General features: G+C 44.3%; 1 protein-coding gene across 4 annotated transcripts in view; it reads left to right on the forward strand.

Moving 5' to 3' along the window:
- The window catches only part of LOC310770635 (CMP-N-acetylneuraminate-beta-galactosamide-alpha-2,3-sialyltransferase 2-like), a 69,922-nt gene extending 57,581 nt beyond the window's left edge, over positions 1-12,341 (forward strand). For 3 of the 4 annotated variants that reach the window (XM_083663376.1, XM_083663378.1, XM_083663377.1), the window contains 3 exons: positions 7,357-7,402; positions 10,460-10,579; positions 10,873-12,341. In XM_083663376.1, coding sequence (XP_083519502.1) covers positions 7,357-7,402; positions 10,460-10,579; positions 10,873-11,040 — 334 coding nt within the window. In that variant the 3' untranslated portion in view covers positions 11,041-12,341. The remainder of the gene's footprint in view (positions 1-7,356; positions 7,403-10,459; positions 10,580-10,872) is intronic. The other variant, XM_083663379.1, reaches the window with a different exon arrangement.
- The last annotated feature ends 4,691 nt before the right edge of the window (positions 12,342-17,032 follow it).

Consider the following 17,032-nt stretch of genomic DNA (forward strand, 5'->3'; position numbering starts at 1 on the left):
CAGCTCCTCCAGCCCGTTCTCGGTGTCCATTTGATACTTCATTTATAGACGCACAACACTTGGACAACACTCAACAAAGTCCATCAGGGAATTGGAAAAATACACAATCCATTTGTCCACATCATGGCTCAGCAGATCGCCATTATCCACACATGTCTCGGGCATCTGAGACTGATGGTGCTTAACCACGTCTGCGTATTTTCATGCTAGTCAAGTCAAGTCAAGTCAAGTTTATTTGTATAGCACATTTCATACACAGAGGCAATTCAAAGTGCTTCACATAAAATGGTTGACAGGAAAATAAAAGAAAAGAAGAGAGTAAAACGGACATTTAAAAGCATCACAACAAAACTTAAAAAAAAAGAGTATAAAAAGTGCATTAAGCAACTTCATTAAGCACACAGGAAAATAAACGAAAAGAAGAAATAAAATGGAAATTTAAAAGCATCACAACAAAACTTAAAAAAAAGAGTATAAAAAGTGCAATAAGCAACAGGCGCGGCAGTTGCAGAAAGAGCTAAAACTTATAGAGGACTCATTGGGTTTGCATAGTAGCTGTCAGCAGTTAAAAGCGACGGTAAACATAAAAGTCTTTAGTCTATTTTTAAAAGTAAGTAAGGTTGGGGCAGATCTGAGGTCTTCAGGCAATTTGTTCCAGCTAGCAGAAGCATAGTGGGTAAATGCAGCCTTCCCGTGATTTGATTTGCCCCATTCAGTAACTTTCCAACTGCGCCCTCTGCGTGCATTAGTATCGATAACGATATCGCCGTTCAAAGTCAACAAAACACAGCGCCAGAAAGCTCTATGTACATGTTGTGACATCGGGTACTCACCACGTGATGAAATAATAATCCATAGTTCCGTGAAACATCATTTTCGTAGCAAATCCGAATCGAGTTACTTCCTTGTTTTCCTGAAGACAGCGCTTCCGCTGTACAGCGCATGCGCGCATGCTTTTTTTTGTCTTTTTTCTTGCTACGGGACGTGGCAGACAAACTGCTTAGTCCCAGTGCTGGCCAATGGAGGGCGGTGTGGGATAAATAAAGACGAGGGTCTCCCTGTTACAAGTCAATCTACCATGTCCTGTGACTAAAAAGCGGTTATATTACACTAAAAAATGTCAAAAATCTTACTGATTGGGGCTTTAATAAGCTGGACCCTGTTGACCTAAGAGTTCTAGACGGTTCGTAGCGTGGGAGCAATTCAGCTATGTATTTTGGGCCTAGGCCATTAAGTGATTTATAGACAAATAACAGTATTTTAAAATCTATTCTCTGACACACTGGCAACCAGTGTAAGGACTTAAGAACTGGAGTGATATGATCAGCTTTCTTAGTCTTCGTTAGAACTCTAGCAGCAGCATTCTGAATGAGTTGAAGTTGCCTAAGTTCTTTTTTGGAGAGACCAGAAAAAAGGCTATTGCAGTAGTCTAATCTACTATAAATGAAGGCGTGAATTAGTTTTTCTAGATCCTGTCTGGACATGTATCCGCTAATTCTTGCTATATTTTTAAGATGATAAAAAGCAGATTTTCTAATTGACTTAATGTGGGAGTTAAAGTTGAGATCGGAATCAATAATAACTCCAAGATTTTTGACTTGATCCTTAGGCTTCAGGGATCGAGACTCAAGGCGTGCAGTGATTTTAAGCCTTTGTTCTTTGGGGCCAAACACGATCACCTCAGTTTTGTCTTTGTTTAGCTGTAGGAAATTCTGGCACATCCAGTTATTTATTTGATCAATGCACTGGCACAATGATTCTATGGGGGCATAGTCAGCTGAGGAAAGAGTTATATACAACTGAGTGTCGTCTGCATAGTCATGATAGGCTACTTTGTTTTTTTGCATAATTAGGCCTAGAGGGAGCATATGAAGGTTGAAGAGAACGGGCCCCATAATGGATCCTTGAGGCACCCAACAGGTCATCCTAGTTAGGTCAGATGTGTAATTGCCAATGGAGACGAAGTACTTCCTGTCTTGAAGATAGGACTTGAACCACTGGAGGACCGTACCCGATAGCCCAACCCAGTTTTCCAGTCTGTCCAATAAAATTGAGTGGTCAACAGTGTCAAATGCAGCGCTAAGATCCAGTAGCACTAGAATCGAATTTTTGCCTGAGTCTGTATTCATTCTGATGTCATTTATGACTTTAGTAAGCACGGTTTCAGTGCTGTGATGGGGGCGAAAGCCTGATTGGAGTTTATCTAGGAGATCATTTGAGGTTAGGAATCTATTGAGTTGTAGGTAAACAACCTTTTCAATTATTTTGGCTATAAAGGGGAGATTAGATATTGGTCTGTAGTTACTGATTACCGATGCATCAAGGCTACGCTTTTTTAGTAGGGGTTTAATAACTGCAGTTTTCAGGGACTCAGGAAAAGTGCCGGTCACAAGGGATCTATTAACTATTTGCAATAGGTCCGACGACAGACAGTTATAAACGCTTTTAAAAAAGCTTGTTGGAAGGGTATCGAGACAGCACGAAGATGATTTAAGGCCTTGCACAGTTTCCTCTAAGATGTCGTGGTCGATAACGCTGAACTGGGACAAATTTATCGAACTAGGGATCTGCGGGTAGGATGATGTCACAGCATTTCTTGGTGTGGAGCCACTAATAGCCTGCCTGATATTAATAATTTTATCCGTAAAAAAGGCAGCAAACTCATTACATTTGACAGTAGAGAGGAATTCAGGTGCTACACAGAGAGGCGGATTAGTCAGTCTATCAACTGTGGCAAATAGAGTGCGTTCGAGGTTGTAGGAGTGAAGGCTTTCTTTGTAAATATCATAGTGAATGTGAAGATTAGTTTTCCGCCATTTACGCTCAGCTTTCCTGCAATCTCTCTTTTTGCATCTAACGGATGCAGAATTTCGCCAGGGTGCTTTAATTTTGCCAGACAGCAATTTTAATCTAACAGGCGCCACACTATCAATAGTATTCAGAATTGTTGAATTGAAGTTATCAAGAATCTCATTGACAGAAGCTGATGTGGGAGGAGATAAAGAAAATGTCTCCATAAACAGCGCGCTGGTGCCTGCATTAATGTCTCGTCTTTTAACGGTTTGTGACCTATTAATGATCTCAGGGGAGATTTCCATTTCAAAAAAGACGCAAAGATGGTCAGACAATGCAACATCAATAGTCGACACAGAAGAGGACTTGAAGCCCCTAGTAATAACTAAATCCAGGGTATGGCCTCGGTTGTGAGTAGGCCCTGAAACATGTTGAGACAGATCAAAAGTATCAAGTAAGATATTCAGTTCTTTGGCAAAATTATCCGTCTGGTTATCAATATGAATATTGAAATCCCCAGCAATAGATATACAGTCATGTTCAATGAAAATTAAGGACAGAAGATCAGCAAATTCAACGAGAAAGCTGGCTGAGTATTTTGGTGGTCTATAGATATTCAGCAGTAACACAGTGGTTGAGCATTTCAGAATAGCAGCAAGGTATTCAAACGATGGAAAGTCTCCAAATGTTACCTGCTTACATTGAAACATATCAGAAAAGACAATCGCTACTCCCCCCCCCACCCTCTTATCAGCTCTGGGAGTGTCAATGAAGCTATAATTGGGCAGAACAGCCACTCTGTTGTTCATATCGAGCCAGGTTTCGGTGAGGAAAATTAAATCCAGATTATGACTGGTAATCAGATCACTGATGAGGAGAGATTTATTTGACAGCGACCTAACATTAAGGAGTGCGGCTTTAATATTTTTAGAGCCTGGCACTTGTATCGTTTGCTTCACAAGGGGAATGGCGATTAAGTCTGATTTAGAAACAGATCGTGTTGGGGAAAGTATTACGTCTGTATGAAATCAAGACTGGTATCGAAGCATTGTATCGATAGACCAATAGTGGTTTATCGCAGCCAGTTCCACTTCTAGTGTGTGCTGGCGCAGTTCCTTTATAAGGCTGTGGGACCTTGTTTCTATGGGGACAGGCCGGGATGGAGGGGTCTGGCGTCGGGCTGGTCGATGGCAGTATGGGAGAGGGCTGGAGGGCATGTGAGGGAGGGGACGGTCGAGGGGCCAGGTTCAGGGTCGGGAGGGTAGAACGAGGGGGCTTAGATGGACAGGGGGACTGGGGGATCATAGACAGTCCAAAGCTTATCAGTTCGTTCATCCTGCTGGAGAATGGAATGGGGGAGGGGGGTGGGGAGAGGTGGAGGAGCAAAGAGGTAGAGGAAAGGGCAGCGTCCTCCGCTTCATCCTGGAAGGAAGATGTAACTGGGAGTTCGCGGAGGGGTGTAGAGGCCCGGAAGGGGGGGGGGGGGGAGAGAAGAGGTGAGGGGGAGGGGGGGGGCAGTGCCCTCCTCTTCATCCTGGAAGCAGAGAGGAGGAGAGGAGGGGGAGGAGGCAGCTTCCTCCGCTTCCTGTAAGGAAGACGTAACTGGGGGGTCGCGGAGGGGTGTAGGGGCCGCGAAGGGGGGGGGGGGGAATGGGATAAGATAGAGCAGAGGGCAGGAGAGGAGGAGGGGGGGGCAGCGTCCTCCACTTCATCCCGGAAGGACGTCATGGTTGGTTGTTGATGAGCTGGGAGTTGGCGGGGGGGACTAGAGGCCCCGAAGGGGGGGGGGGGGGGGGGGGGGGGTGGGCTGATATCACCTGCATGGCAGAGGATATTTCGTCTAGTCGGCTGGCCTCGAGTTGTGGCAACAGGGATTGTTGTTGATGAGACGTGTCGACTGGCAATGTGACCTCGCGGCGAGGGTTGGAGATAGTGGAGAGGATGGGGGGCTCATTCCTGGCCGTGGAGTAATCAGATGTTGGGTGATTGATGTTGAAGATAAGATTGGCAGTGAACAGCCTTGTGCCATCTCTGTTGAGTCGACCATTACGATTGTAGAGATGGCTTCGATCCCAGAAGAGATTGAAGTTGTCAATATAATTCACATTATACTGAGGGCAGACATTTGAAAGCCACGTGCTTAGGCTTAGGGACCTGGTGAACTTATTGACTTTGTATCCATTGGGGGGCAGGGGACCACTGATAAATGCCTCAATATTGAGTGAGGCTAGGAGCTTCAGTAGGTCCAGGAAGTCACGTTTTAGTGTTTCTGATTGCTGTTTCAGAATGTCGTTGGCTCCGATATGCAGGGTAATCTTGTTTAGGGAGCTGTGAGTAGACAGGATTTCAGGAATTTTCTCTGTTATGTCACAGATCATCTCATCAGGGAAACAGAGTGTAGCGGTATTGTTTTTAATCCCAATGTGTTTAATATCCGAGTCTCCGATGAGCAAGGATGTTATAGGGGGCTGCGGCCTGCTAGCTCTTGATAGCCTTTGAGGCTGTGGCCTGCTTGCTCTTGATAGCCTCCTAGCTTTGGGGCTACCTAGGTTGTCGGATAGCCGATGGGCCAGTCCAATATCCATATCGGCAGTCGATACAGGGCTACCCAATAGCGGTTGAAATCTGTTTACCAGCTGTAGGGACATCAGTGGTGGAGGAGCAAAACTCTTCTTTCCACTTCTCACAACAATCCATGGTTGATCAGTGCTAGTGCTAACAGGGGCTATAGTAGCTAATGCAGGCCAGCCCGTGGCTGAGCTAATTTCCGGGTGATAAGAGGCAGTCTCTGAGGGACCAGGGATCACTAATCTTTTCGGCTTCGCTCCCTGGACATTCCAGAGGACAGTATCAGTTTGTTTCCCCGAGATAGCACAGGCTTGGGAGGCAATGTTTTCGGGAACATGAGTGGGCAGTTTACCCAAGGATGTGGGAGCTAGCAGACTGTTAGCATTCGTGGTATCTGTGATGGAAGATACATTACCCGATGAGGGAGTAGCTAACGCTAAGTTAGCATTCGGCATCGTAGCTTCTGTGAATCCATTGGAAACGGAGCTCTGAGGCTGTGTAGAGGTAATCCCAGTGTCTTTCAAACAATATATGGTAGTTTCCAGTATTGCAATTTTTTGAGGGTGGCCAGTACATCCTTTACAGGGCGACATGCCCTTAGCGGGGACAGGGTCCCAAATCCACACCAGGCAGGCTGGTAGATAGAGGCCGCAGGAGATAGCAAAAGCAGGCAAGCGATAGATAGCAGCGGAGCACAGCTTGTGGTAGAGGGCGCCCTTCCTCCCCAGAATTGCACGCTTGTAGGAGGCCTTCGATATGTGTACCTTGCTGCACCTGATTGGACCAACAACAGTGTTCCTATACAGTATATGCAGAAGTGGATAAGTAGCTTGAGACGAGAGGTCACCCCAACCCGGAAAGGCTTCCTTTAAGCCTTCCCCACTGGTGTAAGCTCCAGCCGACAGTACTTCACCATGGCAACCCATTAAAAAACGATATGGCGGACCTTATGGCAACAGTAAGAAAGTGAACAAAGGAAAGAAGTTATTGGGGGAATAGCGTGATCGTTTCTTACATCCGAAACTCCTCACTTTCAGGTGAAAAGAAGCGGCTGGCGGCTGCACATGTATCGGAGGAAGCATAATGCTACAGTAGTCTAAAGGTCCTTACACATCAAGAGCGATGCGAATATACGGCATGAAATTGCGATGCGAGTTTTGACCCACCTGTCAATCACAGCCACATATGTGTACACGTCGGAAGCGAATTTCTGAAAAATCGACCGTGGTTCGAAAAAATAAACACCGCAATAACGTTCGGCGAAACTTCGCCGTTGGTATGCATGGTTGCATTAACTGATATAGGTTCGGAAAATATTATTGACGTGCGAATCAATCGCACGAAAAAAAACGCTCCCGATGTGTAAGGACCTTAAAACTCTCCCCAGGTCAGCAGACGGGGGAATTGGCCAAGTACAATAGAGTGTATTTTGTTGTTGTTGTTATTGTCAAATGTTCTGATTTGTCTCATAGCTGAATCGCTTCGTCAAAGTAAAACTCTTTTCATAAGTATTTTACAAAATGTCAATGGAAAAAAATGGATGGGGAAATATATAATCCTATAGATCCCATGCAGAACCCGGAAGAGGGTGGGATTTAAGCACTATTGTACTTTGCCAATTCCCCCTGAAAGAAAAATGAAAGTACCGAAATGTAACGTTGAGTAAGTAGCTAATAAGTGACATGTTAAGTTACCAAAGTAATCCGATTACTCTGTGTTATGCAACGTGTTACCCCCAACCGTGACAAGGTGTGAGTGTGTGAAAATAAGTAAATCAGCTGGTGTATCAGTGTGACTTGCCGAAACAAACACATTAATGAGTTGTGCGTGTGTGTGTGTGTGTGTGTGTGTGTGTGTGTGTGTGTGCGAGTGTGTGTGTGTGTGTGTGCGTGTGTGTGTGTGTGTGTGTGTGTGTGTGTGTGTGTGTGTGTGTGTGTGTGTGTGTGTGTGTGTGTGCGCGCACGTGTGCGTGGATGTGTGTGTCTGTGTGCTTAGGACTCTGAAGAAAGTTAAAGACGGAGGTGTGGCTGCTAAAGACAAGGTAGGCTTCAGTTTTCCTGCAGAATATTCCGTGGGTTTTTATAGTTTGGGATTTTACATGTTTTTATTTTTATATTAAAAAGATTATCCATTTTTTTATACAAATGTTACAAATCTGTTTTAAACTCGATTGGATGAACGGTTCTCGAGATTAGAGCCCGAGGAATATGGATTTTTTTATCCGATACTGATTTGCCAAATGAGGGCGCCATCGGTCCCGATATATCGGTATGCTGATACATCGGTCGGCCTCTACTTGAGATAACCACTTTTTGTGTTGCCAGTAGGTGGCGCTATGCCAAATTGCACGAAATTCGGCACTACACTCTGTCGAGTTCCCAGCAGCACACTCCCCAAGTTTGAAGTCGATCGGACGAATGTTCCGTGATAAACCACTTTTTGTGTTGGAAGTAGGTGGCGCTATACCAAATTGCCCAAAATTCGGCATTGAACTCTGGCAGGTCCTCTAAGCACATTCCCCGAGTTTGAAGTCGATTCAACCAATGGTTCTCGAGGTAAACCACTTTTTGTGTTTGCCAGTAGGTGGCGCTATGCCGAATAGCACAAAATTCGGCACTGAACTCCGTCAGTTCCCCCTAAACGCAATCCCCCTGTTTGAATTCGATGAGACAAATGGTTCTCGAGATAAACCACTTTTTGTCTTTGCCAGTAGGTGGTGCTATTCGTGCTATTCGACATTGCACTCTGATGCCATCACTGATGACATCGGGGTCATCCCTATGTTCCCCGGGTCCTATGTTCCCTGGGTCCTATGTTCCCCGTTTTTCCCAAATGGTGTCCACCCGCTATGCCGACCACCCGCAATGCCGACCTTAGGTTTAGGCGTGGAGGTGGGAGAGGTTAGGTTTTGGGTTAGGGTCTGGGGGAGGTTAGGTTTAGGCATGGGGGGAGGTTAGGTTTGGCGTGGGGGCTGGGAGAGGTTAGTGAAAAACGGGGAATATTGAACCCGGGGAACATAGACATGATCCCATGACATCAACACTGATGACACCACCCATGTAGCCAATTTTAACTAAGAAGATAGGATGTACTGATGAACAGGATAGTATGTACTGATGGCTGTTCTTTGTTGGATTGTTTTGTCTGTCTGAAATAAGTACATGAATGTATTGTGTCTATCCCACTGACGTCTATCCTTGATATTTTTATGCCTCCGTCGGCGATAGCTAGGCCAGAGGCATTATGGATCCGGGTTGTCCATACGTCCGTACGTCCGTCCGTCCGTCCGTCCGTCCGTCCGTACGTACGTACGTACGTACGTATGTACGTCCGTCCGTCCGATGTTCGTTAATGCAATATCTGAAGAACGCCTTGACGGAATTACATCAAATTTGCCTCAAACATCGACTTAAACTTAAGGATGATCTGATTAGATTTTGGTGATCAAAGGTCAAAGGTCAAGGTCACTGTGACCTTTCGAACGCCATTTTCAAGCTTGTTAATGCGATATCTCAGGAATGCCTTCACAGAATTTCATCAAATTTGCCTCAAACATCGACTTGGACTCAAGGATGAACTGATTTGATTTTTGTCAAAGGTCAAGGTCACTGTGACCTCACGAATGCCCTTCCCAAGTTCATTAAAGCGATATCTCAAGAACGGCTTGATGGAATTTCTTCCAATTTGGCTCAAACGTCGACTTGGGCACAAGGATGAGCGGATTACATTCTGGTGATCAAAGGCCAATGTCACTGTGACCTCTCTTAACGCCATTTTCAAGCTTGTTAACGCCATATCTCAGGAATGCCTTGACGGAATTTCATCAAATTTGTCTCAAACATTAACTTGGCCTCAAGGATGAACTGATTACATTTTGGTGGTCAAAGTTCAAGGTCACTGTGACCTCACAAACACCATTCCCAAGTTAACGCGATATCTCAAGAACGGCTTGATGGAATTTCTTCTGATTTGGCTCAAACATTGACTTGGACGCAATGATGAACAGATTCCATTTTGGTTATCAAAGGTCAAAGGTCAAGGTCACTGTGACCTCTCAAATGCCATTTTCAAGCTGGTTAACGCAATATCTCAGGAATGTCTTCATGAAATTTCTTCCAATTTGCCTCAAATTGTGATTTGGACTCAAGAATGAACTAATGGCGGAGGCATAAATATGCGGTGCGGTCGTTCTAGTTTGTATTGAGATGTGCATGTCTTTTATTTCATGTGTTTTTAACCTAACATCAAATCAACCAACAAATCAATCAATCAATGGAGATATTGAGTAGTGAGCGGAGCCATGGGGTGTGTGTGTGCAGAGCCAGATTAACACCCCCAGGGGCCCCTAGGCACTGAAGCTCCCAGGGGCCCCCCACCCATTGTCCGGATGTTTGGATGTTTTTTCGCCATATTTAGAGGAATATCTCATTTTAAATTAACATTAGTATTATACTGTTATGTCATTATTCAGTTTCTGAGATTCAGTTTCTCACTCACTCATAGGCGATTCTAGGCTTTGCAAACCGGTAGCACCAGCAGGATAAAAATATTAGTCTGACTGGGGGGTTTCAAAGAAATTTTGTACATTTTAAAGTAAAATGCATGAATCTGATGCACTCTGAGAGAAAAAGGAAGAGGCTAATCTTCACATTAATATCCTCTTCACTGTGCTGTGGCTTTACAATGATGAAAAAATAATTTACATTACATTTCCAATACAAAACAGCAGAGGGTGCCGCAGCACCACAAGCACCCCCACTTCCCGCGCCCCTGGTCACCACTTGCCCACAGGCATCCACTGAGACTAAATCATCAGACTTAATCTTCTTGGAAACACATTTTATTTTGTCCTGATTGGTCTTAGATTTGTGTCATAGTTCTGTTGAGCCCAACATGAGCCGGACCAATTTTTTTTTTTTTTTTTTTTGGAGGGCCCCTTCACCCCGAGGGCCCCGGGGCACCTGCCCCAGTTGCTCTATGGTTAATCCGGCCTTGTGTGTGTGTGTGTGTGTGTGTGTGTGTGTGTTTGTGCATGTGTGTGTGTGTGTGTGTGTGTGTGTGTGTGTGTGTGTGTGTGTGTGTGTGTGTGTGTGTGTAGATTCTCGTGGTGAACCCGGTGTTCCATAACTATGTTCACGAGCGCTGGACCGAGCGTCATGGACGCTACCCTTCCACCGGCATGCTGACCTTGGTGTTCGCCCTGCACATGTGTGACCAGGTGTGTGTGTATGTGTGTGTGTGTGTGCGTGTGTGTGTGTGTGTGGTCCTATGTTCTGATGACTAATCTCAAGAAGTTTTATCCTTCACTAAAGAGTCAACCTGTTAATCACAAAAAGGCGCCCAACTTAAGTTCCAAACGGATTCACGTAACACCACGCCGTGGCAGAGGCACTCTGCCGAGTGCCCTCTAGTTTTGTTGTTGCTTTCTTATTATATTGTTGTTTGTTTATGGACCCTCTTGAAAACAACATGATTAATCTCAGGGGGTTTTAAGTGTCAACCTGTGTGCAGGTGTCGGTGTTTGGCTTCGGGCCCAACCAGCAGGGAAACTGGCATCACTACTTTGAGAAGAACGGCGGCGGTGGAGCTGTCAGGAAGCCTGACCCTCACAGCCCGGGCTTTGAGATCCAGATCATCCACCGCCTGGCCACGGAGAAGAAGATCAGCCTGCACCTCTGACAGGACAAGATCATTACCATCCCGTCAGCTTCTCATGCAAGAGAAACGTTGTTTGCTGTTCCAGTAAATAGGGTGAACCTTGGACACGAGTATGGTGCAGGAAATCTAGTCCGCTCAGCTCATAGAAGCTGAGGTAACAAGTTGAATAATAGTTAGCTGTGCTGTTTTATTCAACAGCTGTGCAGGTTGCGGAGCGGGTGAATTTGCAACATGTGCGTTTCACCGTTTGACCCTTCATTATGTAAGGGATAATCAACGACTAGATGTGCGTTATACGATTTTAATGCATGACTGGCAACAGAGGCAAAGTGCATTAAAATCATATAATGCACACATACGAGTTGATTATCCCGTCTATACCATGGTCATTTGCCAACACTAGCGTTTGTTAGTTTAGAAATCAAAATCTTAAGTTTTTCACAAGCCAACAGCAACTATAGCAGCAGTTGGGAAACTGTGGGCGGCTGTGGCTCAGGAGGTCGTCCACTAATCAGAAGGTCGGTGGTTCGATCCCCCGCTCCTCCAGTCCGCATGTCGAAGTGTCCTTGGGCAAGACACTGAACCCCTAATTGCTCCGGATGACTGTGCCAGGACCCTGCGTGGCAGCTTGCCGCCTTCGGTGTGTGAATGGGTGAATGTAGGCACATTGTAAAGCGATTTGGATAAAAGCGCTATATAAATGCAGTCCATTTACCATTTACCAAACCGACTAATACCTGGAACAAGCAAGTTTGCTGTTCCAGTAAATAGGACAAACCTTGGATCCAAGCCAGTATGGTGCAGGGAAGCTAGTCCGCTCAGCTCATAGAAGCTGAGATAGTGAGTTGAATAATGTTAGCTGTGCTGTTTTATTCAACAGCTGTGCAGGTTAGGGAGCGGATGAATTTACAACATGTGTTTAGACTTGAGCCGGACTACGTGGGCACTCCTCATCCTCCTCTGATCTGTGCTTGTTGATGTTTATATCTCAAGAAGTCATGTGACTTCATGCCTTGGCATGTGACTTTTCTTGTTTGGATTTATTTGCCAGTTACTTCCTGCTGCATTTACAACTGATGATGGTGTTTGGATGAACACCTAAATGTCTCGTTTTCTACCGTTTTTTAGTCCAGTGCTTTTAAAAATAAATTATTTTTAAAATGTTGATAATGGGTTTATTTTTTATATTGTCTGTCGAAACCAAGGACCCCACTGGAAACAAGTCTTTGAGTTTTTGTGATATCCTTAATGTTTTTTTAAAGATGCATGTCTTGTGTAGCGTGTATTTTTAAATGAGTGTCAAATAAAGTAAACTAAATCTCTGCGATAGATTTGTGGTCTTCTTTCAGCACAAGATCAACGAAATCTTTGAGATGATCACTTCAACTAAAGGCTTATACATGAATTATGACAGAAACATTATTATAAAGTGTTACCCAAGTGGGCAAGCATGCTGTTAATACAATAAGTAATAATTATAGACCTGTCTTCTTTTTTTTTTTTATGCGATCTAAACGCAGTTATGGATCTGTCCACCAGAGAGAGCTTTTCAGAGGTCCAAAAGCTGAAGACACGATCCCAAACCCAAGATCCAACATCTTGTGTTGACCGTGACATTAGGCTACGTTCACACACAGCACCCAAGCCTTGCCTACGCCTTGCCTTTACCCACGCTTTTAAATAGGCGTCCTTTTTAGTCAATGAGGCTGTGTACACAGGGCGCCTCAACGTGAAAATTGCGTGTACCCACGCCTTGCCTGAGCTGCGCCAATTTGATCGTTTAGGCGTGAGTTCTATTTTCAAGCCGACTAGGCGCGTGAAGGCAGACTTTTTCTGTCAAGCCATGAAGTAAAAACGCGACAATATCCGTGGGAAATGGCAAAGTCAACTGAATTTCAAAATAAAATGGTGTTACTACAACAGTGTTGAGCAGAGAGAGAGAGAGTGATTGACGGGTGGCTATCACGTGGGGCTTTCTCCCCATCGGTAAACACATCTTCAGGAGAGAATAGTGACTGAAGTGACATGCACGCAGAGGCAGGGCCTAGCGGCACTGGAAGGGGTCACAGGAGCGGAGCTGGCCGTGGTGCTGAAAGGGCTGGAGGACGAGCGACCCGGGCACGCGGAAGTTGTCCCGTCCCTGTCCGAGGTGCTGATCTGCCTTCCCGCCTCAGGAACGATGGCGGGAGACAGAGCAGCGCCAGAGCCAATAGGAAGGCAAAGACAATAATTCAATAACCCCACTGATTCTGTGATTTTCTGCACCTGGTCAACTGTCTATTTAAACACGTGTCATTTCAGACCCAGTCGCTGATTATTATCTTGTGCTGCTGTGGTCCTGACCTGTTCTGAGATTCTCCTGTGCCTGTTGGATTATTCGACTCCTTGTGACTTTTCCTGTTGGACTATCCTGACCTATTCTTTGGACAATTCTTCCTGTGTTAGTTTAGTTTATTTGGCTCCGCAGCCCCGTTTAAGTCAGTTTTAGTCTGCAGCAATTACTTGCAAAACCTTTGTTGTTATTTTACGTTTGGTCAAGTCAAGTAAAGACATTGAACCTGCTTTTGTCTCCGTGTCTCTGCATTTGGGTCCACACACACGCACAGCCTTACATGAAGAAGCAAGATGGACATTAAATACATCAGATTTATTTTACCTACCCATGATAATTCGGGACCACACGTGACAAAAAAAAACACTCGGGAGAGAGGAGAGGCGCTTGTGACTCGGCTCAGGTTCAGCGTGGAATAGGCATCCAGTGTGATCGCAAAAGCGTGTGATAGGTTCAAACCCAGCTCAAGGTATGTAGGCGTAGGCGTGGGTTGAGGCAAGGTAAGGCGTATTGTGTGAACGTAGCATTAGGCTGTATGTCCGCTGCAGGTGTAGCCACCAGAACGAAGCAGGTCTACGACCAGTCCACTTACGTTACGTACATCGCTCGTCTGCTCTACAGAAAAGGGGTGCACACAGACGTAGTCCGAGTTTGACTGACTATTTACCTTTTTTCCCGCAAACAAGACACACAAACTTTATTCAAAATATTCAACTAAACAACAAAATTGCATGTTCAGTCAGGCAGATTAAGTCAAAGGTGGGCCCATTTGTAACTGGAGTGAACTGGAGGACTGAGATTTATGGGATTGGTGAAGGCAGAAATGATCTGTAAAGAAGCTCTATTGGATATTTAAAGGATGGCTTTACCGGTAATCAACCACTTTGCATCATATATAATCTCGGTAATATAAGCACATGGGCAGTGTTTTATCTTCTCTCTCTGTTTACCTCACAGAAAAAAATTCTCCTTGGAATGTCCAAGGCAGGAGCTGAGATGTCTGAAACTATGACATTGTGTTGTAGAAATAGAAAAAAAAATCTTGAGTGCAGGTCATAGTGAACTTTACTGGGATGGCTTGTGCCCATGAAATGAGAAAATCTGCAAATACAGTATTGCATTTTCCACTGAGAATAAAGGGAATGTCCATTTGTTGTTGTTGTTTCTTTTTCCCATATAGGTGACGTGATCACGGTAACATGTCGCTGGTCCGACCTCCCCTTAGTCCGACCTCCCCTCAGTTCGACTACTCAATGTTCCGACCTATTATGGTTTAAAAGTAAACAAGACAACTTACACAAATAATCACATCCCACACATTGGCGTTGCCCCGGATATTAAAATATTATGCACATGCTTTGCCGCAACACGGTCTCCAAAGTTCCCAGTCATCCTTATAACTCGTTCTACTTTCGGGATCTATATATACCCCCTTCGAAAAATGTGCTTTAGACTTAGGGTGTTAATTCATATAGTAATTTTTTATTTTTTATTTTGGCCAACATTGAAATATTCCAGAATTGCATGGTGTGCTAAAAATAAAAAATCATTACTATTTACCACTTATTTACCTTGATTTGGTTGCTTCCTTGTCAAGTTATGAATGCCACAATGCATGTTGGGACATATAATATGCAAATGTATGTGTGTCTGTGTAACCGGCGCCAGACCTAGAGGTTATCTGGCTCCGGCCCATGAGATACACAGGCTAAGAAAGAGCACCGTGGATCCTTGGACCACTGGCTGATGACTGTGAATGAATTAGTAGAGAGAGACGAAGAGTGAACGTTTTCACCAAGCCAGCGCCATTTATTTCTGACATCAACATATTTATGTTAATTCACTTATTCACTTTCTTTATGTTCACTTTACTTTCAAAAATAATAGAAAAACACATCTTTCCATATTGGTCTATAGACTTCATTATATTCACCGACAGTGGCGCTGGAAGTACTTTTGGGTAGAGGGTGCTGTAAGTAAGGACTCTCGGTAGTGCCCGCAAGGGCAGCGGCGAAGAAAACAAAGACGTTTTTTGGACTTTCATCCATATTTAGAAGAATATTTAATTTTAAATTAACATTAGGATTATACTGTTGTGATGTCATTATTCAGTATCTTCTCCTTTTCTCACTCACTTTCATGTAAGCACCTGCTCTCCCTTTAGTCGTTTTACACTACAACAGACAGCAACACAGGCATAAACACTGAACTTATTATTATTATTATGGAAAACCAGATTATGATGAAAATCAAACACTTTTGAAGAGAGAGCGTATGAAACAAGATTAGAGCTGGGAAGCACAAACTGTTTTTTAATGCATTTTGTTGGTGGTATAAACACAAGACAGCCAAATCCAACAATTTCAAAAATCCCATCTCTTGCCACCAGGGGCTGCTGCAGCACCCTCAGCACCCACCTTCCAGCTTCCTTGTCCGATGCATACTGTATTAATAAAATAAAAATAGATTATGTACCAAATAAAATATAAACCATTTGAAAATAATAATTGCATTGGTCCCATTACTGAAACATATGCTTATTGATATCAAAATCCCAAATTCTCAAACCAAAACAATAATTCGGCCATTACTGTATCAAAACTGTTTTAATATTATGTTGTATCTATTCACTAGTACTCTGTTGATAAGGTGCATAATATGGCTGTGGCAACTCAACAAGCATAAAGTTACTCTAGAAATAATACATCTAATTTGTAAACACTGATAAAGTACTAACACATTTTAACATGACACATACACAACATAAACCCACATCTCTAAATGATCAAACATTACTGCGGGATGCACGGCATTAGACTACATTTGGTTACATGCCGCCATTCCGACGTGCTGTCACTCCGACGTTCCGCCACTCAGTAATATCGGCACTCAGAAATATTGCCACTCAGAAATCCCGCCACTCCGATTTTCATAAGGTCCGCCACTCTGAACTTGATTTGACTTCCAGTTCACGTTCAGGGCAGCTGTCCAGGGTGCTGAACCGGCCGGGTGTCAGATAAAGTAGGCTACTCGGGCATTGCCGCGGCCTGCAACTTGCATTCTGTGATTTCTTATGTCTATATTGTAACGAATCAGGTATTCGTCCAAGGAACCGGAGACTTGAAGTTGGTACAGGGCTTTTATTCTTGGCTTCACACACAGCTCCTAGCGGTAGCTTCGCTGCTAGCTATACACACACCCAGCTAGCTCGCTCACATATCCAGACTGACTCCTGCCATGAGACAGGATGGCAACCTACACCCCCTTCCCCCCAGGAACACACCCACACACATCAGTTCCTAGCTAAACACGGAAACACCACATTACATGTAAAACCCCGGATCGCTACATATTCCCCGCCCAACAATAAGTCAATGCCCACGTTGACACCCACAACCCACACATATCCCCCTGTACCAAAACACACCAACACTTTTTACCCCCACCATCTTTTTTCCCGTTACCGCATCAAATTCTAATTCTCAACAACAGTCTTTTCTTTTTTTTCCACACACCACTTAATTTCCGTTCCACCACCACCAACATTTAGCTACTTCACATCACCCACATTTCAATCCAACACAAGCCCCAACATTTACATTATTCCCTTTCCCTTATTTATTTTCCCCTTTTACCTTCATTCAACCACCACCATTTCCCTCCCCCCTTTCAAAGCTTCGG

The sequence above is a fragment of the Poromitra crassiceps genome (assembly GCF_964638095.1).
Source record: "Poromitra crassiceps genome assembly, contig: HAP1_SCAFFOLD_139, whole genome shotgun sequence".
Lineage (NCBI taxonomy): Eukaryota > Metazoa > Chordata > Actinopteri > Beryciformes > Melamphaidae > Poromitra > Poromitra crassiceps.